This window comes from Camelina sativa, chromosome 6 (genome assembly GCF_030686135.1).
Source record: "Camelina sativa cultivar CO46 ecotype springtype chromosome 6, ASM3068613v1".
In the NCBI taxonomy this organism is placed as follows: Eukaryota; Viridiplantae; Streptophyta; class Magnoliopsida; order Brassicales; family Brassicaceae; genus Camelina; species Camelina sativa.
Window position 1 is genome coordinate 28,229,658 of NC_141885.1, and position 22,333 is coordinate 28,251,990.

General features: G+C 33.8%; 3 protein-coding genes, 1 long non-coding RNA gene and 1 pseudogene across 6 annotated transcripts; 2 read left to right on the plus strand and 3 right to left on the minus strand.

Moving 5' to 3' along the window:
• Positions 1–463: 463 nt before the first annotated feature.
• Positions 464–2,673, minus strand: LOC104793678 (cytochrome P450 709B1-like; annotated as a pseudogene). The gene is made up of 5 exons (XR_015560113.1): positions 2,316–2,673; positions 1,956–2,182; positions 1,613–1,831; positions 1,162–1,525; positions 464–1,068 (listed from the first exon to the last, which is right to left on the minus strand). The product of XR_015560113.1 is annotated as a cytochrome P450 709B1-like (transcript).
• Positions 2,674–4,361: 1,688 nt separating this feature from the next.
• On the minus strand, positions 4,362–7,282 carry LOC104699486 (transcription factor PIL1). Of its 2 annotated transcripts, XM_087455334.1 has the most exons (7): positions 7,149–7,282; positions 6,462–6,665; positions 5,770–6,298; positions 5,583–5,693; positions 5,418–5,483; positions 5,242–5,307; positions 4,362–4,941 (listed from the first exon to the last, which is right to left on the minus strand). In XM_087455334.1, exons 3-7 carry the CDS (start codon positions 6,277–6,279, stop codon positions 4,543–4,545), a joined length of 1,152 nt encoding a protein of 383 aa, XP_087311460.1. In that variant the 5' UTR covers positions 6,280–6,298; positions 6,462–6,665; positions 7,149–7,282; the 3' UTR covers positions 4,362–4,542. The 2 variants fall into 2 exon arrangements, with proteins under 2 accessions (XP_087311460.1, XP_019082436.1); XM_019226891.2 differs by lacking the exon at positions 7,149–7,282 and having other exon boundaries at positions 6,462–6,795.
• Positions 7,283–8,344: 1,062 nt separating this feature from the next.
• Positions 8,345–13,171, minus strand: LOC104793679 (meiosis-specific protein ASY3). Its single transcript, XM_019226892.2, has 10 exons — positions 12,855–13,171; positions 10,777–12,312; positions 10,530–10,677; positions 10,292–10,423; positions 10,151–10,214; positions 9,919–10,068; positions 9,787–9,845; positions 9,185–9,319; positions 8,905–8,996; positions 8,345–8,806 (listed from the first exon to the last, which is right to left on the minus strand). The coding sequence occupies exons 2-10, from the start codon at positions 12,304–12,306 to the stop codon at positions 8,735–8,737; spliced, it is 2,382 nt and encodes a 793-aa protein (XP_019082437.2). The 5' UTR covers positions 12,307–12,312; positions 12,855–13,171; the 3' UTR covers positions 8,345–8,734.
• Positions 8,575–9,259, plus strand: LOC147943065 (uncharacterized). The gene is made up of 2 exons (XR_015560114.1): positions 8,575–8,812; positions 8,944–9,259. It is a non-coding gene; the product is annotated as an uncharacterized LOC147943065 (long non-coding RNA).
• A 5,779-nt stretch (positions 13,172–18,950) lies between the features above and the next one.
• Positions 18,951–20,220, plus strand: LOC104793680 (auxin-responsive protein IAA20-like). The gene is made up of 3 exons (XM_010520084.3): positions 18,951–19,407; positions 19,836–19,932; positions 20,052–20,220. The coding sequence occupies exons 1-3, from the start codon at positions 18,951–18,953 to the stop codon at positions 20,104–20,106; spliced, it is 609 nt and encodes a 202-aa protein (XP_010518386.2). The 3' UTR covers positions 20,107–20,220.
• The last annotated feature ends 2,113 nt before the right edge of the window (positions 20,221–22,333 follow it).

Here is a 22,333-nt window from a genome sequence, read left to right on the forward strand (position 1 = left end):
GTTTTTTTTAAAAAGAATTAATGGAATTTGTTTTACATGTGAACTAAAGTTATACAATGTAACGCATGCATGAAATAAGGTAGCATTGGATTCTAAAAACGCCAATCGTTAGTGGATATGTGTGGGGAGTCCTTTTGAATTCATTTAAACAATATAGTTTGTTTATATCAGTCGTTTTTGTTCATAAAATCATAATAGATGACGTCATTGCTTATGCAATAATTTAATCTTCTCGAAGCTTTACAGACGTTATAATTTACACATGTAATCGTCTCAAAAAGGCAACCAGCTACAAATAATATAAACACCGATCCAGTTTTTAAAATTGGCATTTTGCCATTTTCTGTAACGAAATCTGATAGACTTTCACTTTCATCATAATCTTTTCAAAACCGATAGCACAAATTTTTTGTGTTGCTTTAGCTTTTTTTATCCATGATAAGATGAAACATTCTACTTTCAATTTACGGATAGTTTTGTTTCTCATTTACCCATTAAGTATACACAATGTATATTTAGCCCATAAGAGCCCCAAATTGAGACTGTAAAAGCCCAATTATTTGATAAGGATGAGTTAAGATAATGTTGTAGTAGTTTCATTAAGAGATCCGATTAATTTAATTTGGGCAGTTTACTTCAGTCTTCCAGAGGCTGAAGCATTACGGGTAAGCCGTACTGAGGCTGAATAGTGAGGTTATCCATCGGCGAGTGCTTATACTCACTAGAGAGGCTAAGCCGGAACCGTTGAAGAATCATGGTGGGCACTGTCTTGGCTTCGATCATGACAAAGTTTTGGCCAATGCAAGCCCTTGGTCCGACGGAGAACGCTAGGAGAGCGTTTGGGTGGTTGGCGGCTTTGGAAATGCCGTTTTCAAACCTCATTGGGTTGAATTTGTCCGCGTCGGATCCCCAAAGGGTCTTGTCGCTATGCATCTTCAGAAGTGGGATGACTATGGTTGTGCCCTTGGGAATGTCTAGGTTACCTATTTTTATATTTGTTGATGCTTCGCGAGACAAAGCTGAGACTGGTCCGTAAAGTCGAAGTGATTCCATTATCACCATGTTCATCTGCGAGATATATAAACAGGTTTCTTCAACCACAAGAAACATCATCTCACTTTGTTCGAAGAAATTAAACCCTTTTAAAAGATGAACATTTACCAGTTTGAGTTTGCAGAAAGTTTCTGAATCTGGGGTTTTTGCTTTACCACATTCTTTGAATATCTCTTCTCTGAGTTTCTCCTGCCAATCTTGGTGCAAGCACAGTAACATCGTTGCCCATGTCAATAGATTCGAAGTGGTTTCGTGACCTGCAAAGAAGAAAGTTCTGCATTCATGTATGATCTCTTCGATGCTCATCTTTCGTTTGTTCTCTTCAGCTTTGTAAGCTTTCAACATGATTCCCAGGAGATCGTCTCCATATTCTGATTCTGATTGTAGTCTCGAACTTACAATCCTCTTAATTGAGTTATCCATTTTCCTCTCCAGCTTCCATATTCGAAAGCGCAAAGGCGTCGGAAGATACCTTGTAATACAAGAAAGACCAATATATTTCAAAACCCTAAGAATCTTGTCTGAACAGAGAACTGAAATAGCAGAGTGATTAACTTACTGAGTTCCAGGGATAAACATATCGGTGAGAAAAGTTTTACAGCACTTCGACATAACTGCTTCCAAACGCAGCTGTCGCTATTATATCGGCGGTTAGTCTTTGGAAATCTCTGTTCATATCCTTTCTAATCTTTGAATGCTCTGTTTCTTCCTTACTCCTCTCTTCTTTCCACTCCTCTAACATCTTGAGCGTACAAGCCACCATAACGTTCGTCATGTTCTGATCAACAGAATGAAGAATCACAAGTTCACAAAAAAAAAAAAAAAAAAAAGAAGATTAAATACGTCTGTCTTCTCTAAGGGTTAAGTTCTTAAATCGAGTTAAGAAAGAAGGAATAAAAGACCTTGAGCCTATCCATGGAGAAAGCAGGGTTCAAGATTCTTCTGTGGCGAACCCAATCAGTACCTTCGACAAAGACAAGTCCTTTGATGCCGACAAGTTTGATGACCTCGGGTCTTATCTGTGATTTGACAAAGAAACCTAACTTGCTTGACAAGATCTGTTTTGCAAGTTCAGGATCTGAGATGCATATCCTGGGCTCTGTTCCGCTCCAGTAAAGAATTGTCTCTCCTAGTAATTAAATATATACCATTATTGATAACTTGTATGTCACGCATACCTCCTCTAAGGAAAGTTCATTTTCTTAAGAAAAAAGGTAAAAACATAAAGATGAACAGAGAGAGAGAGATGGAGGAAACGGCACCGTATATAGATATCCATTGTTGATAATGAGGAAGAACACGAGAAAATACATCGTTGGAGCTGGGATCAAGAATCGAAAGCTGAGCTTCTCTCTTCATCTTCTTTATTTCGCCGATGTTTCCGTACAAGAATCTGTACTTTGGGCCTGAGATTCCTTGTTTCTGGAATCTTCTGGTCAACACAAATGGCTGCCAAACTAGGATCATAAAAGCGTCGTATATCTTGAGAGCAAGGATCAAGACAAGTAGTGCCAAGATAGGATTGATCGGGATTATGATATTGATCTCCATTGTAAAGAACTAAACAATTTGTTTAATTTTCTTCTTTGTTTTTGTGTGTTCGTGTGAATAATAATTGTTGTTGGTTTGGTGACTACATGCATATATAATTTTTTTACATTTAAATTTGTAAAATAAGTAAAAAAGATAGAACTTTTACTGTTTATTTATTTATCTATATAATTGTGAATTTAAATAAGTATTGTACAGTTGTACTACTGTATTTTCCTTTTATCTAGACTAGAATAGGCTTTCCACGTCTCTTTTATACTTGAGTTTTTTTTTTGGTTACGTACCAATTTCTGCTATAGACTAAAATCTAGAATCCACTCTACCCTATTCATACCACCATATTACCATATATACTGCAACTTTTACTTTATTTATTACTCTTTTTTTTGTTCTCAAATAGAAAATAAACAGACGTGTTTGTGCTTACTTCGTGTTCAGAAACAGTAAAAGTTACAGATGCTAGTATATATATATATATATAGCAAAACAGGGCAAAATAAATCAAAAAGGCTCGATTTTTCTGGCCAAATTTTAAACGGAAATACGTTAATCTTTATCACATCCGACGGCTTGCAAATTGTAACCTTTATGAGATTTTTAATTTGTTACGTCTCTTATTCCTCTGTATTGTACCGTATACACACATTTAGTTAGCTAGGGGGATGAAATTTTTAATATGGTTAAGTGAATCTGTTAGGACTTAACGTAACAATCCACTTTCTTCTTGTTGACTTTTTTATTAATCAACTTTTAAAAAAGAAAGACCCTTCACACAAATTATCTCACAAATCCGAATATAGATTGTCTTGAAGCTGATTTGCTGTTTAAAATTTCCGGATCATGCTTATACAGTATGTGGATACTAGTCGTTCTACATAGTCTAACAGACGACGAGGGTTTTGTACCTTTGTTATATCAACGGACACATGTAGAAAGAGTCCGAATCTAGAACTAGAAGTGGAAGATATTGTCACGTAGTGACGTAGATTATGATATAAACTACTCAAACTAGCTAGTAAATTCTAGAGGAGATATTTAGCCGACGGTGTCTTATAGATACAGTTAAAAAATGGTGTGAAAAGAAATAAATTATCACCGACGGTGTAATGTGATTGATCGTGACATCGAATCTTTAAATTCAACACTTTTTCGTTTGTTATATATACTTTGGCATGGTTTCATATATAAAGAAAGTTGTTGAAAATTTTCTATTTTTAAAGGTATTGGTTTAGACTTAATTATCCTCTTTCTCAAAGTATCATGTTAAGTTCTGAAATCAGAGTCACCTATTTAAAGAAAGTATCAAATCTAATTCACATTTAAAGTAAAATAAAAAAATTTAAAAATCTTTACATGTGAAAGTAGTAGTATCTAATTTTTTGTAATGTACATTAAATACCGGAGTCCGGACGCTAATTCAATGTCCATATGAGTCACATTATCAAATAAAAATTAGCCGTTATTATCAGAAATTCAATGTCCATCTTCATCACTCCCTTGTTTCGACGTTTAATGAAACCCAATTAAGAATATTAGTCCACTGAAAAGCCCATCAAGCATTAATCTTAGTAATTTATTAGTTTTAAGTATAAAAAGTTTATAAAATGGCAAAATATTGTTTCAAATTCCACAACAAGGTCGTCAAGGTACAATGAGTCGTCTTGCTGTCACATGTTAGTTGAATTTAGGGTTTACTTACTCGCGGGAGAAGATAACGTTAAAACCGACATCGTCAGTTCGCCACTTCTGGAGATTGATTGGCAAATTGCTTTATCTTCGTATCAGACCATTCATAATAGAGTTTCTTCAAATAAAATTGCTTAAGCCCATAAACTACAACACAAACTAGATGATACTTAGGAAAAATCACTTCTTCTTTTTTTTTTGTCCAAGTCAACTTGGTTGGAAAAGAGACATCAACTATCTACAAATACTTATTTAGTTTAGGGAGCGGTAATAACCATTGCTTCCTCTAAATTGCATTGCATCTTCTAAGTTTGAGGTGGACGCAGACTTTGGGAACTGAGTCAAAGGAGTAGCCTGAGTCTGAGGAACACACGAAGGCACCACAAATTGCTGAGAGCAGTTTTCCAATGGAGAAAAGATGGGAGAGTTTGGGATTAGTCCTGTGGGGTGATTAAGAAAGCTTAGCATTTGTGATGATGAATTGTTAATCCCTGGAAAACCGTTTCCATGAACATTCATGGGCAGAAACTGCGGTACTGGTGTTGCTGCTGCTGCGCCCATATGCATTCCTACTAGACCCATGAAATGAGAATAATGACCCATTGGCAACATTGTAGGTGGCCGTATCAACCCATTTCCCATACTCATCATCTGTAAACGATTATTACAACATGTTAAGTATTTCACATGTAAAAATTAGATTGTAGTAAAATATATCAGTAAAAAAGTTTTGATACTTTATTAGTATAGTTATATTGTTTTTTATATATTTATCAAACTTGATTTAATCGAGAAATCATTTTTAAATCATAGAGGTAAAGCCTAACGCAAATTTGATGTTAAAAACAATTTTTTATTTTTTATTTTGATCATTTTATTATTTCTCAATTCGTTTATTTTTTCATGAAAGACCATGAAATTTTGTTGAATTGATGTATTATTCTTGAATACCTGAACTTGAAGTTGGAGGGTCCTCATATATTTGATAGCCTCATCTAACAATGATGCCTTATCGTCCTATAAACAATGACACGTATTCAGAAATCTCCACATAAAAAGAAAAAAGATCAACTCTCTAAGTATAGCAAAATATTATCTAATTAATATGGTTTAAGTTAATATCAAACCTTGTAACAGTTAGGTAGTAGGTCCTGCAAAGCACGCATTTTCTTGTTGAATTCATCTCTTCGCTTCTGTTAACAAATCCTTAGCATTAATTTTTACAGCTAATGTGAAATTTCATGAAATGAGAGTGTATATATATATATATATATATATATATGTAAACTCACTCTTTCAGATAACCTATGGACTTCTGTGCTTCGTTTCCTCTTCTTAGTTACCGGCTTTCTTGTTCTCATATGGACTTGTGTCTTCTCATCATCTGATTCATCATCCGAGTTCTGCATAATAAACAAAATTTTTTTTGATGATCTCTCTACCATATATGAACCAACTAAAGTAATTAATTTCTCTTACATTACTAATTAAATAGGTTGATTCTTCTTCTTCAATGTCTCCATGCTTCCTCTTTAAAGAAGAAAGACTTCGATCTCTCGAACTTCCTTGAGAAAACTTCGATGAAGACGTGGATCTTCCAACAGCTGCAGATTGCTCATCAGGAGGAGCTGTAATAACTTCAACATACGTTGGACCTTTAGCAGAATCATCAATTAATGTTGATGATTCAACTCGTTTGTGGCTTTTGGAGACATTTCGCTCAGATTCGGTTTTGGAGGACGTAATCTTCTTCTTATTGTTGTTGTTATTGATTTGTTCATCGTTTTCTTTATCTTGTTGTGGCTGAGGTTCGCTCACAGGAACGACTTTTGTGTCTCCAAGACTCTTGATGTTTTTCTTGAAACCGTCATAGTACTCGGTCTCATACAAATCCAAGAGAGATTGCGTACGTTGGTTTTGAAAAGAACCGTTGTTCTTGGGCCTTCGAGTCTTCGCAAGAATCTTTCCATTTTCGCACACCAGCTCCATGTAATCTTGATCGTTTAATCTGCAACAAAAGAGTCACGTATGAATAAACAAAAAAAAAAAAGTAGACACGTATAAACAAACATTACTCTCCATGTACTTGCATACACATTTATATTGTGTGTGTGTGTGTAAATTAATGTTATGGAACTCGTAGAAAGTGTAGATGAAATCCATAAACTTACTTAGGTTTAAAGCCTGATGATGGAGAAATCACGTTTGGTTGATGAGATGAAGATGATGCTAACTGCTTTCCTTTCCATTGAAGTAAACTGAACAAATTAAGCTTTGTTTTACCTTTTTCCTATTTTTTTTGTGAATTATAGAACCAGAGAGATTCGGACTTCACACTTTCTTCTTCTATATAATCTAGGGGTTTTGTGAAGTCTCTGCATATATATAAATATAATCGTTTATTTAATTTAAGATTGATATATGGAGGATTTGTTTTGGTCCACAGCTCATATTTGTATTTTCGAGTGTGAATCATGACTATGACACGTACGGTAGTATCGACACATTAGTATTAAGAAAAATACAAAAGTTTATATAATGCTACAAACTTTGGTCGATTTCAAATGTTAAAATTCAGATATATAAGTATTGATATTATATATATTTCATTACACAAACAAACGATGTTAGTGAACGTAAAATTGTTGTATTTGCTAAATTAAGTTTTCGGAAGCTTTATAAAACAACCATAATTAATAATAAGGCTTTAGATCAAGAACCCTGATATTAACTAGTATTTAAGTTAAATGTGATGTGATTAATGAAAGAAGAATAATAGTGGGTGGTGGTGGTGGTGGCGTTGTATGGGAGAAGCAAGATAATGTATGGGCGATAGTGAAAGACGAAGATAGACAAACCTTGTGACCGACTTCGCTTTTCTTCTCCACCGTTCCCTTTTCTTAAATTGTTGTAATCTAATATTATGAAGGGGTCAAATCTACGAATACGATGACATTTTTTTTTCTGTCTTTTTGTCGTCTCCATCTAAAGTGAGAAAATTGTTTTTTGTAGTATTTCACGTTAATTATAAGCATGGGGAGTTCGTTTCTTTCAAACTAATGAACTCAATACGGAGTCAGATATTTTACTTTTGATGTAAAGAAACAAAACGCATTTATAGATTTTTATTGCAAGTTATGAAATTCTCTTTTCATGATATATTTATATAATCTACTGGTGGACCAAAAAAATCTCTCTCCGATGATGCTACAACAATAATGCAACTAACATTTCTTTTGTCGTCATGCAACTACGAACATTTTTTTTTTTGTTTTGTAGAAAAGCTAGAAATTTTAGGACCAAATTCCAAACTATGCAATGACAAAAGAAAAAAAAAAAGCCTTCCAACAGAAAAAAAATAAATAAGAAACACTTTTTTTTTCTTTTCTATTTTACGTTCATATATATGTTATTATATTGCACCGACGGACAGTTTAACTAAAGGAAATTGTCTTGGCCTCGCTGATAAAACATTTAATGATTCAAAATTGTGCCTACCATAAGTAAGAAATACCTAATGTCTTTCAGGTCACAAAAAATGAAGAGTTATCAAATATAGATGCAAATCGTTTTGATCCAAAAATAGACGTATAAATGAAATTGTACTGTGGAATTTTTAACAGTGAGCGAGTGAGCGATGGTGTGTTGTTGTTGTGACTAGCGAGAGAGACAGAGACGGGCACAACAAAATTTGCCCACGCGAGTGGCAACGACAACGAACCTTCACTCCCCATAATAATAAATAAAAAGAAAATTAATTAAAAAGACATATGGGGATGAATGAGGTATGGGCCCCTATTCTCAAAAGCAGGTTTTTCTAAACTGGACCCACAACTTGCTTTATTGGGCCTAGTTCACGTGCACTTCACGTGATGCCCGCGTGATTCTTCAACCCACAACTTGCTTTATTGGGCCTAGTTCACGTGCACTTCACGTGATGCCCGCGTGCTTCTTCAACCCACCCTCCCTTCCCTTTGTGTTTTATTTTGTCTCCCTCCTCTCTAACTACTGCTACTGGTTTTGTCGTCTTCTGCACTTTTACTTATCTAATCGATCGTTCAAACTATTTTTTTTTCTTTTATTTATAATTTAGTTTATCAGTTGCTGGCAAAAATAAATAAATCAAACCTTCACACTGACACTGCTATAAGGAAAAAAAAAGACTCTTACTTGGGATATATATAAGTTGTGTTTTCTTTTTAGTGGGTTCACAATAAAACTTAAAGAGTCAAAAAGCATTTCAATCATCTTCTTTATTCGCCTCGACTCTTGATACCACTAACTAAAACCAAAGTTGGGTTTGGCTTGAGAGGGTTTTCTCTTCTGGTTTAGTACTGAAAACTAAAAACTCATAGTAACATAACTTTTGGTATATCTTTCCCTAGTGTTTTTTTTAAGTGGAGAATAACGACTTACGTGTGATTGATTCTGTGAGGCGCTCAGGTCAGCCGAACACATCATCTTTCAAACATTCTGCCACAATCATCTTCAGCTGCATCATCTTTCCTCTCGCAGACTGTGTGTGTGTACCATAGACACCATATTTGAGTTTTTATGCTTTCAAATTATGATTTTTTTTTTTTAATTCTTAGGAGCACAAGAAGAAATACTTGCCTTGTTGACAGATTCGATTCTTTTGCTCGCATTGTCCAGCTTTGTCTCGATGCCTCCTTCAAAATTTGCGATGAGTTTCTGGTGTGATGTTCCTGTGAAGGAGAGATATATAAAACTTCAAGTCAGTTTAGGAAACGCTTGTCCTCCCTCCTGTTATATCAAAACTCTCTTGCCATGGAAGAATATCTACTTGATAGTCCCCAATACAATCATGTTTCATAGCAGCTCTAATATTAGGACTCGTTGTTGTAAAAGCAAAAAGTTACAAAAGTGAACATACTTTGCTTCTTTATGCTGCCTTTCAGATCTGAATGGTGTGCTTCAAGCCCGTCAATACTACTCTTGAATTCTTCAAGTTGATGGCTGACATCGTCCTTGAACTTTTCATGGATCATTCTCATTTTCTCTTGTTGCTCTGTAATACGGTCAGATTGTCAGTGAACACAGTAGATCAGGATGGAGCTCTTTTTTTTTTGTCAACTAGTGGACGTATGAAGACAATTCAATACTTTGATGATGTTCCACAACAAGACACAAGTCATTTTTCCAATTCTACTTAACAGAATTGAGCATATAGCTTTGTCTTGAGGAATAGAAACTATGTTAAATGCAACAATATGGGAACCTAAACCAAGATTACAACAGATAAGTGAATTGTGTGTGTCTATTCAAGTAGAATTGAAGGTAGTAGAATGAAGCAAGATAGTGAGTACTTCAAGACTAAATGCCATCTAAAGAACAAGGCATGATATCAAGTTTCTGATCTATAACCTGTATCAGGATGAAACTGCAAAGCTAGTATATTTAAATTTCGAAGCTTTCTTAATGTTCATGGCTGTGAATAATATATCACAGTGATCAAGATATAATACGTTGCTGTACCTTCTAATCTTGTTTCTGCATGTTTTCTCTTAGTTTTGGCTAAGTTGCTCGCCTTTCCCCTGTTCCATAATTAGCAAGATCATTGACTGAAGATTAAAAAGGAGCAATGCAGGATCAACTCTAGAAACATACGCTTCTGTTATGATATGAGACTTGACATTCTCCAACTCTAGATGTATCTCCTCGGAGACTGATGCTATGATTTCTGAGGACTTCTTTTCAGCTGCAGATTTCACCTTTTTCTCATAGTTTTGAAGAGCCATAGCGAACAATGCAACAGCCCTGAGACATGGTAATTAATCAACTTAAGACGGGAACGAAGATTCAAGGTAGAGACGTAATATACGTTATATCTACAAGAGACCTTCCCAAGCCATCATCTTCATCCATCTCTGAACAATCCTGAAAGGAATCAGTTTCCTGGATCCCTGCTTAGTTACCAGGAAAAAAAAATGAGGGTGCGGCATTGAAAACCACAACAATGACATACAAATGAGCATTATACCTTGGGACAAAGACGTGGGAGGACTTAACACGACACATCCAGTGCCCTTAAAGTTAGAGTTCCGTTTAGCTGAGCTAGAGCCTAACTTAGATTTCTCATTACTCCAGTTAGCAGTTTCTCTTTCTTCGGGGCCTGAATCAGACGATCAATAAAATAAGCAAAACATGGATTGTGTTTAAAAGAAAATAAGATCTTCCAGTCTCTGTATATGGTCTACGGAAAGAATTAAGAAGCATACTGTTGTAATGGCCCAGCACTGGCGAATCTTCTCCTGAACCATCTGAGTCTCTCTCATCAGATGACGGATCGGAGAGAACTAAATCTTCATTTTGCTCCCCAGAAATTTCTCTTCTGAAAGAATAATCTCTTTTCTTCTCGAAGAAATCCTGAAAAAAATTAAGGAAAAACAAGTCAGAGAGTATTATGTAAAGTCAACATGCATAGTTTTTAACTTAGATAAAGCAACTTGAGTTTATGAAGGTTACAGGCAATCTCTTTTCTGTATCTGACGCTTGGCCTGTTGTCCCCTGAGAGGTTTTCTTGGTACCGAAGCTAAATATTGGTGTTTCAGTCTCATCTAAAGTGGGACTAATATTTCTTGGTTGCAAAGGAGATGCTTCGGGAGAAAAACATGGGGAAGGACTTGAGATTGGTGCTTTATATCCAAACGTTGGACTCTGAAATTCGTTTTCTGGCTCAATAGGATTTTCCATGAAAACACCACTCGGTCTTTCCTGTTTCTCACCATTTTTAGATAATCCCTGGAATATCTCTGGCGTAGCTGCTGTCTCAGCTTCTGGAGATGGATGAAAATCTTTTTCCCATGCTCTAATATCTGGTTTATGCTTCGGGGCTTTGCTCTGTGGATGAGGCTCACGGGAACTTCCCTTTTTGTCTGAAAATGAAGATCTTTTGCCAGTTCCTAAGCTCTCGGAACGTGGAGGAGTATTGCTCTTGCTTGCCTCCTTCAGAATCCCATCAGCTTCATCCTTTTTGCGAGAATGAGCCTTACGGCATTGTACAACAGTGTTTTTTCTTCTACCCCTTTGTTTTTTAGGCATAACAGCAGAATTCATAGCAGCAGTGCCAGCTTTTCCACGCAAACCTTCATCAAAAGAGAATATATTATTTACTTCTTCAGCGGTTTTGCGACCTATGTTGGCACCAGCTTTGGTTCTCTTCTGGACACCTTTGGCTCCTACTCTCTTCTGCAACAACGATCTAGTTAGTGGCCTTCTGGTTGCAACTTCAGGGCTTTCAGAATCAGTTTCTATAGAATCTGAATTGTGTCTAGGCTTAATAAGAGGATCATCATTTGAGCCCTTGTCTTGACTCAACTTTAAGTTGGTCTTCACGACTTCTGGAGTCTCAGAGTTCACATCTTCATTATTTGCTGGTGAAGCTTTTCCCAATATTTCCCACAGTTTTGATCTCAAAGCATCAGTAGTTCCATTTTGCTCCTTCCCTGGCTTACCCATCTCCTCTCTTTGTGATGCAACCTTTTGCTGCAAGACTGCACTTGGAGGTTCTTCCATCCTCCCTGGACTCCTATCCGTCACTTTATCGTTCTTGCCGCCATTTAGCTCACCATGAGTGTGCTGAGGAGTCGAGATGGGAAAGTCTTGAAATGACTCACGAGCTGGTGCCTGATGTACTACATCAAGTCCCTTGTTTAATCCCTTGCTACCAGACAAGCTAGATGTTTGCTTAGAAAGAACATTCTCCAGAGTCCCTAATTTTCGATGAGACGATCTCGTCCAAGGTGAGGTCACACGTCCTGTGACCTGAGCTGAACTTCTTTGCCTGGCAGCTAAATCACCTTTATCTTTCTTGTTCGCCTGTAAATCAGTTGCCGTGGCTGATTTCAACTTTTCTACTCTTGCAATAACATCTCCATCAGCCTTATCTGTCCCAGGATTTCTCTTTGGTTGTGTATCAGCCATAACTCCTATAGAAATCTTTCTGGACTGACTTGATGGGTGATAGTTACTGCCGAAGCTTCTATGGTCGCTCATCTTTCCCTGAAAATTATCACCAAAACGTTAACAATACTACTGGGTAAAGAATAACAAGTCACAACGAACACCAACACAAACTTGTTAGATAAAGCAGAACAGCGCAGGCTAAATTGAGCTATAAAGGATAAAAATAAATAAGAATGACAAATTCAAAACCCAGAGAAATAACACTCCGATCTAAAGCTCTGGAAATCGAAATACCCAAAACAAGACGATGCTAGATCTGGGTAGTAAAACGATAACAAGAGGATAAACACAGATGATAGATGCCGAAATCAAACCCAAAATAGCGAATAAAACAAACTTAAGAAGCTCGAAAGAGATGTATTAAACCCTAATCATGGGGGATCACAAATCTCTAGACCAACGTCTTAACGATTTTGCAAGATAACACTATAACGCAGGTATCGGAACTATTAATCGAGACGATAACACCTTTTCAACGAAAGGGGCTTAGATCGCAACGAATTTTCACTGAATCTGAAACCACAAGCCATGAATCGAACACAAAATCAGAAAAAATCGAGTCGATTATTAAAAATTACCAAATCAAAGCTCGCGGGTTGAACTGCGAAAGCCCTAACTCCTAATTCCGGTGTAGAGTAAGTGAGCGCTGAGAGAAAGATGATCACCGGAAAAATTACTGAGAAAATGAGAGAGATGAGCAGAGAGATTTCGAAATTTCTGGGGAGAGAGAGAGAGAGAGAGAGGAGAGGGAAACTGAAAATGTTTGATTTGGCAAATCACACACAGTCACACACTTTTGTAGCTGAATTGAGTGTGTATCTGCGACGCCGGGAATATTGGACGATTTTACCCCTGTCGTTTCTCAGAATTACATTACGTTGTGGCCGTCAGATTGAGGTGATTACGCGTGTCGTGATCTGCCTATTATTCTCAAAATTTTGGCGCTCTAATTCGCCTCTCAAAAATTTTCAATCGTTTACAAACGAAGACGGTCGTTGCACGTGACCGATTCTGTTAAAGTTGACGGTCAAGCACAGTGAGTTTAATAACCCCTTTAAGAAGAGCCGTCAAATAATTCGGTAATACTACTACGAAGAGTTTATTCAATCACGGATTTAATGGATTTTAAAATTTAAACATAGTTTATGTGTGATTTAATTTTATATTTTAGTTTTCTTTTAATGTAAATCATGTATTCTTGTTCTATAATTTATAAATACTAGTTAAATTTATATGTTATTGTTTAGTAATTTATTTCTGGATTTCAAAATCTGCTTTATACTTTAAATGGATTTGAATGTAAGAAAAAAAATCAAATAGTAAACTAAAAAATGTTTTTAAAATTCATATACTTTTGTTTGACTTTTTTTATAAATCTTATATAAATTTTTAAAACGAGAAAATGTGAGTAACGGTGCTCTATAAAAAAACGCTTTAGATACATTTCAGGCCTAGTGGCCGATTATTAATGAGTAAATTTTCTTTGTATGATTTAATCTTTATGTAAATAATAAAATTATATTAAAATTGTTGAAAATATATATATTAAAAAGGTATGATCGTTGGTAGCAATACAAATGGTCTATATTAAATATCCTATGGTTAATTAGTTTTTTAAAAACTCCTAAAATAATTATCATGTATGTTATGTGAGAATTATTCTCATATGTATTATAATCATCTAAACAATTTCATCTACACAATAAGCGTTTGGAAGTCTCTCAAGTCTCTCTGTTGCATGTGTGTTGTAGTTGCGAGAACATTTTTCTATAAGGTCATCATTAATGGGAGAACACCAAGGGTATTCTAAGCCCAAAAAAATTATAAAAATAATGAATAGTGGCGTAGTACACTTTTTTTAGTTCTTTACGTAGAACTGATTTAAGCCCAGTTCTTATTTGATGTGGCTTCATGTGATTGGACGAGATTTTTTGGAAAAAAAGAAAATATTTCATTTATATAAGTATGCAATTTAAATGTTAATTTATAAGTTTTTATAATTGTAATATGTTTAAGAATATTATATTAATTTATAAGTATATAATTGCTTTTATATAAGTATGCAATTTAAATGTTAATTTATAAGTTTTTATAATTGTAATATGTTTAAGAATATTATATTAATTTATAAGTATATAATTGCTTTTATATAAGTATGCAATTTAAATGTTAATTTATAAGTTTTTATAATTGTAATATGTTTAAGAATATTATATTAATTTATAAGTATACAATTGCTTTTATATAAGTAAGCAATTTAAATGTTAATTTATAAGTTTTTATAATTGTAATATGTTTAAGATTATTATATTAATTTATAAGTATATAATTGCTTTTATATAAGTATGCAATTTAAATGTTAATTTATAAGTTTTTATAATTTGTAAAATGTTTATGAATATTATATTAATTTATAAGTATACAATTGTTTTTATATAAGTAAGCAATTTAAATGTTATTTTATAAGTTTTTATAATTTGTAAAATGTTTATGAATATTATTTTACTATATCTTTATTGTAAGAACATCATAATTAGTTCTTCCATTTTTTTTACCTATGATCTTAACAACTGATCTAACATTATTTTCACTATATATTTAATCTAAGAACATAAAAAAAAGTTTTCCGATTAATGATGCCCATGTATGATACCATACATCCAAGAATATAAACATCGTTTTCAATACTGGCAAGGGAACCGTATCTCTCCCAGAAAAAGTCACACTTTAACTTTTTAAATAGACATATTTTAAAAACTATATTTAACTTTCTAAATAAATATATACTGTTTTTATTATGCTAATCAAAAGGTATTCACCATAACATATTGTTATTCCGGATCCTTTCCAAAAAGAAAATCGCCAAATTTAACAATAAATTTGACTACGCAATAATATATTTGACTAGGCAATAATGATGTAGTGTTCGAGCCACTTGTATAACATAAACTCACACATAAATAAAGTACTTGTTTAGTTATCTTATTAGGTAGAATATTGGGTTGGTATAAAATGGTCATTTAGTTGTGCTATAGTTAGTAAACCATTGTTTCAAGCTTAACCAATTTGAAAGAGCAAAATCAGAGCAAACTATCATATTAATTAATTGTTTCATAAATTTATTGAGCCATGTACAACGTTTACAAAATGCATAGTATAACAGTAGATCAAACTTCTTTTTAAAAAGTTCATGGAGGTTCTTACCCAATGAATCTTGAAGCAAGATTAATAATTTTGATTTTTTGATATTTATTTGTAAAGAGTGTTAACGCAGTCAATGTATAAAAATCTTACAAAGCATTTTAAAACCATTTATACAAAGCATTTTAAAATTACTTTACGCGTGTTGAGAAATTATGTATGTTAGTTCATCAGCAAAACTCTACTAATCCAATAGATACAAAATAAATATACAAACATTCAAATTACTATCAAATTTGAATAAATGTATTCTTTCTTTTTTTTATTTTGTTTTTGTCAAACGAGCTTATTCTTATATAAGAATAAAATGAACATGATTAATTAAAAATGGGAAAGAAAACAAAATACGCTCGATTAATAAGTGTCAGAATGTGGAAAACGAGATTACGTCATCGTATAAGAGAATCTACCGGGACAAAATGTCACACTGCCCAGTGTAGATTAATCTTGCTTTGTAAGAAACTAAAAATCATTTCAAGATTTGGTAAATCTATATATAGATTGCGTGCGTAGTCTAAACATATAGTACTACTTATAAGGATTTAGACGAATATTATATAGTATCTATAAAAAGACACGCACGTAACATCTCGATTTAATACTTAATTGCACTCACGCATGCATATTAAGCTTCAGCATAAACATCCTCTTACTTGATTGACTCTTAAATCTCTTTCAATTTAAGTATATTTTGAAACTTTAGCTCCTTCACTTAATTATCGACAAATGAGTTATGCAGCCCCGTGTATCGTATACGACTTCAAATCTGACGCAGCTAGTCTAAGAATTTAAAATTCAATAGTCAATCCGTTCATTACCGAATACTGTTGAATTAGAAATCTAGCTAATAAGGTAGCAAATTAAGTTTGTCGTCTGCAAACTAACTTAATTAGCTACTATGAGTTAGCTATATCTTACTTGCACGTATATATATTTGAAATTATTTGCTAGGGAATTGCGTCGTGATAGAGAAGTGTTCTAAAACTTCAATTATAGTGAATACATGTAAACATATATCCTCCAATCAACAAATGAAACAATACGATTAATTATTTCAGTAATTTTAAAGCAAAGGGGAAAAACAAAACAAAAGGCTATGATTAGTCCAACAAGAGGGGCTACAATAACAACAACAACAACAACAACAAAAAAAAGCCACGAGACATGCAAATGCAATCACGCATCTTAAAAAGGAAGCCCAAGTTTTGACTGACAAGCAACCACGACGCAGTAAAGTGGAGTTCTCAAAATTAGCGCATAAATAAAGTACTTGAACAATGTGTGTATGTTTCCGATAAAATGCTATTCTATATAGTACTACTAGTATATATAAAAAACTGCCAAATTTATACTACTTTATAGTATATATTTTTGTAGAAATACAAATTTTTTTTTTTTTTTTTTATAGAAAGATATGAGGTTTCTAAATTTGCAAAGAAAGGGAAGATGTGAAGGAAAAAAGTGAAAAAAAAACGAGGGGACAGAGAGGAGGCGGAGGCAGTAAGAAAATAAGAAAGTGAGGAAATTGTAATTTGTAGTGTTGTTAGGGAACATCTCTCCTTTATCCTTTTTCTTCTTGATTTTTCTTTTGTTTCTTCAATATTTCTCTCTATAACGCAATCGGTTCCAACTAAGTCCAGTTTTTCCAATTTGAAATATCCAAACCCCGAATGAAAGCGAGGGGGACCAAGCCGGTTACAACTGGAGTGCGCGTCTAAGTCTCTAATTTGCAATGAAATTAGTTTTACACCATAAGGCACGCATCCAATAAAGTTTTTGATTCATTACATTGAATTTTCAGTGGAACTAGTTTTACCATAAGGGACGCATCCATTGTACAATGTACATGTTGTGTGTTGAGGGAGTCCACGTGGGAATAAAAAGTGCCACGTGGTGAATGACAAGAAATGTAGTCGTTGGTCGTTGTGTCGTGAGTGTGTGTGTTTCCTTTTTCTCGTGCTTGCAAATGTGAGAATTGTGACGTCTCCTTAAGTTCCATAGACAAAGGAACTCTCATTAGGTCCTCTCTTTAAGGTGAACCATTCATTACTTTACTCATGCCTCTCTCTCTCTCTCTCTCTCTCTCTCTCTCTCTCTCTCTCTCTCTCCTTCGTCTTTTTCTAATTTTCTTTTTGAGTCTAGTTATTTTTCTCCATTTATTTAGTTATTATTACGTCTAACAACTTCTCTTCTCGCTAATATATTACGGATGATTTACATCATTATATAGGCAAGTTTTGGCCGGTTTGGAACTGTCCGTTTAGACCGATTATGGCGGGACTGGTTTTGTAGAACTTGTTTAGAAAGTATTTTTGTCTGTTTAATCGTTGTATTAATTAACGTAATTTATAAAGAAAAAATGGAAAAGAATGAATTTTAACTTCTTTTTACATAAACTGAAATTGATCTAAGACTTACTTATTGGGTTTTGATTATTATTATCATCATCTGGTGAAACTAAATCGCATCGTTTCATGTTAAATAATGACGTGGGCTCGAATCAGCGTAGGCTCAAAAGTTTGTCATGCTTTATATGTCCACATAGTAATTTTCGTCATAATTTTTGTTTGAAACAGAACTAAGAACTAATTAACTTAAGAGAGAAGTGTTTACCCGATGATTAAGCAAGCATTTACATTTTACCTTAGCATTTTTTAAAAACTAATTTCGTTGATTAAAGTGTTAAGTGTATCGAGGTTATATAAAAAACGCTTAAATAATTTTGAAAATGGGGTTTGTAAAAGTAGTTCCACAAACGCCTCTATCCGCGTCACGATAATCTCTTATGCATTGAACATGATTTAGGACGATGTAATTTATCAAATATACTTAAATATACATACATATGTTCTTATTCCATGTGATGTTCTTACCCTATTTATTTATGCCCCTCTAACTTGTCTTTGTTCATGCTATTGCAAAAACAAATCTAAAAATGAGCCGAAAAAATCACCTTGTCTCATTTATGAGTAACTAGTTATACCTTTGGCTAATTAACTAAAAAATTATGAGTTTGTTATTCCTTATTTCAATTTAGTATCGTACATACTTACTAGAGAGTAAGAGTAATTGACATATAAAATTTAAAAAATTGAATACCGTTCGCAGTTTGTAATTAATTTATAGATTCAGTTTAAGCTCAAAAATGTCAGTTTCAAATAATGTGTTCCTCAATTGTTTGCATTACTCTCTCACAATTGTAATAAAAAGTCAAACAAAACATTAATTAGAGAGAAAACCCGAACCCACAAAATCATAACCAACACTTTGATCGAATCACTATGTTACACGTATATCTGTCTGCTACACTAACAACATCTTTAGCGGACCGGACGCTGTCTCATCATTCCACCGTCGCTTTTTTGTATTTGTGTATGAATTTTGAACCAAATACGAAGACCATATCAAACTAAACTTGCTAAAATAAAATTATAATATTCCTATCTATATAAACACACACGTACAAACCAAGCATGGCGGCTCATTCCTTACTCATTTGTCTCAACCTAACAAAAAAAAAAAAAAAGAGAGAGAAAGAGAGAGAGCTAGATAGAGATATGGGAAGAGGGAGAAGTTCGTCGTCTTCGTCGATAGAGAGTACCAGCAAGAGCAACCCATTCGGTGGCTCGTCAAGTACTCGGAACCTAAGCACGGATCTGAGGCTTGGACTCAGCTTTGGTACATCTTCAGGGACGCAATATTTCAACGGTGGCTATGGGTATTCCGTTGCAGCTCCGGCGGCAGAGGAGGCGGTATATGCAGCGGCGGTGGAGGAGGAAGAAGAGAACGAGTGCAACAGTGTGGGGAGCTTCTACGTAAAGGTGAACATGGAGGGAGTTCCCATTGGAAGAAAGATCGATCTAATGTCTCTTAATGGCTACCACGCCTTGATCAGAACCCTAGATTTCATGTTCAACGCCTCCATTCTCTGTAAGTTTCTGTATGTATTCAATACATAAAAGTCTTATGTCTATATAGCTTCGAGGGATCCGCTGATAACAATTTAAAACATGTTCGTTGGCCTCTCAGATAGGTTTATATATGTGTTAATTAGTAGCAAATTCGTAAACGTTTTTTTTTTTATAAATCAATTAGATAAATTTCCCCCGTCAGAAAAAATAAAAACACAAACAAAATACGTTCCCCCCCCCCCCATTACTCTTCCTTTGTTTGAAGGTTAATATCGCCCATCACTATTTCATAGGGCTTCTTTGTTTGTTTGTCAAAGTTATTATCTCATAGGAGTAGGTTAGAGTTTATATATTGTGTTGTGTAGTGTGTAAGGTACGTATTATAGGTGGATAGAAACTATGAGGGAAACTGATGGCAATTTTTATAAAAATGGTACTAATATATAGGGGCTGAAGAAGAAGAAATGTGCAGCGACAAGAGTCACGTGCTAACGTACGCCGATAAGGAAGGTGACTGGATGATGGTTGGGGACGTTCCTTGGGAGTAAGCACTCTTTAGTCCCTTTGTTAATTTAATTTAAAGTCTTTTAGATTATTTCCATAATTATATTGTTGTGATAGCATCCTTAAAATATATATTTTTATGGGTTCTGTCTTTGTTAGGATGTTCTTGTCTACTGTGAGAAGACTGAAGATTTCAAGAGCTTACCACTACTAATATAGTAAAAAAGTCTGCGTACGTACTTGTGTTTAAATCGAAGTAATGCCAAGAAAAAAGTTTTTGTCTGTTGTAAATCAGTGGTGGAATATTTATTTATATTATTTTCGTTTTTCTTTTGTGATAGTACATATAAATTTTGAACTCACTCTGACTATTATACTCCTGATCCTCCTCGGTGTTACGCAAAAAGAAAAATATCCGAGGAACAATCATCTTCCAGTGGATTTAGACCAATTAGATCATTGCATTTTTAAATTAGTTGAATGGTTTATTTTTTCATAATTGATAACATGTTCAGGGGAAACAACAAATTCTCTCATCTTACGTTTCCTATTTTGAGAAAGAGTCAGAGAAAGAAGATACTGATCATGTGGAGTATGTCATTTTATCAACTATCAAGCCAAGGTTGCGACTTGCGAAGCAATTGAAACGCAAGTCTTACCCTATTGTCTGCAGAGGCCGAGTCCCAAGCTAGATCAAGATATGATGTTCTTGTCATAATAAAAACTAGGATTTACTCTGTGGTACACCACAGGGCAATGTTTTATATTTTATTTATATATATAAATTTTATAATTTTATATCATGAGTAAACTGAGTTTCTTTGAATTGAAACATTTATGTTACGTCATTATATAAACATATATGTTACATTACAGATACTGCTAATTTTTTTTCTTTACACTCTCTTTATTAAAATAATACGATTTGATATATCTAATATTCTAGTATCATGGTGTTAACAAAATATATTAAATTAAGAATTTAACTTATTGATTTACAATGAGATATATATATATATATATATTTAATATCGTTTCAAATTCATCCCTTCATATAACTTTGTCCCGTGTTATTTAATTTTTTTTTAATACGTTATATTTGTAATTTATTGTTGGAATATTATTTCTATCCAAATTGTGATAAAATGATTTGAATATATTATGCATTTTAGATATCATTATAATAAAAGATAAGAATATTATTTTGGTACACGACAATTTTTTAGTATACTTTTATATATGATTGTAAAATGTTTGATATATATATATATATATATCATTTTATTTGCAAATATTTGTTGTATATGTTATCGAATAAAGACTAAAAAATAGTTTGTAAAAACTCAAATCATATTATTAACCCTTTTTCCATTAAATGATAAAATGGTATACTAAGCAACTTAGTTTTTTAGTCATTATATAGATTTAGATATAATATATTCGACTTAAGCCATTTGATGTATCTGGAGAGATCCTATGATCCCAATCTGCTTCTGACGCTTCTTTGTTCTCAAAGAGAGGATTTGTTACTTTGTTCTGAAACCGAAGGCATTTTCAGAAGCTAAGAACAAATCAAGAGATAAGAGGAATGATATTATATGTTAAGAGAGAGCAAAACAGAATCACTTACAACAGTGATCTTCTTGCAGTCGCCTTAGAGTTAGACTACTCTTTGGGGCCTAAAAACCAAAATTGAATTGTAAATTCTTTAAAGTAAGAAATCAATCACCATAGTTAGCTACAATGACACACATAAGTGCAGATTTCATTACACATGTCTAACCAACCACAGTTGCAAAAATTATAAGATCAAACTAACATAATCCACAGCTATCAGTTTGAATTGAATCTCAAAAACAACAACTGTTTCAGACGTGGGTAGAAAAAAACTACCCTAACCCATGTGAACAAAAGGGGGGAAATTATAGAGGTAATGAGAATGAAGTATTATTTATAGTGTTTATGAAAAATGGTAGGGTTTTGCTCGGTGGTGGATTAGAAAGGATCTCCCCAATTTTGATGAGCAAGTTTATAAGATCTTGTAAATGAGAATATGCTTTCAATATTCTCAAGTTAAAGGTTGTGGTTGTACATAATCGATTTTATTGATTGTGGTATCATCAATTAGTCATATTCGTTATGGTAATCTAGGAAATTATTACCTAATTTTGTTTAGTTGTTTTGAAGGGCCTTAAGTTAGATTAATATCCGCAGTCTTTGCAGTTAATGACATGATTTTTGTTAAAATCGAATATTACCATATTTGAGGGATATCTTCAATATTGTTTCTGCAAACGACTAACGTAGTTATTAGGATCCGCATCACTGATTTCGGGTTGTAAAAAAAGAAATTGAACCGACCCGTTAATTATAATTACCCAGCTAACCTTAATGACTTTGATTAATAGTGTTTTAGACAATGGCATTTGTGGAAATCGTTT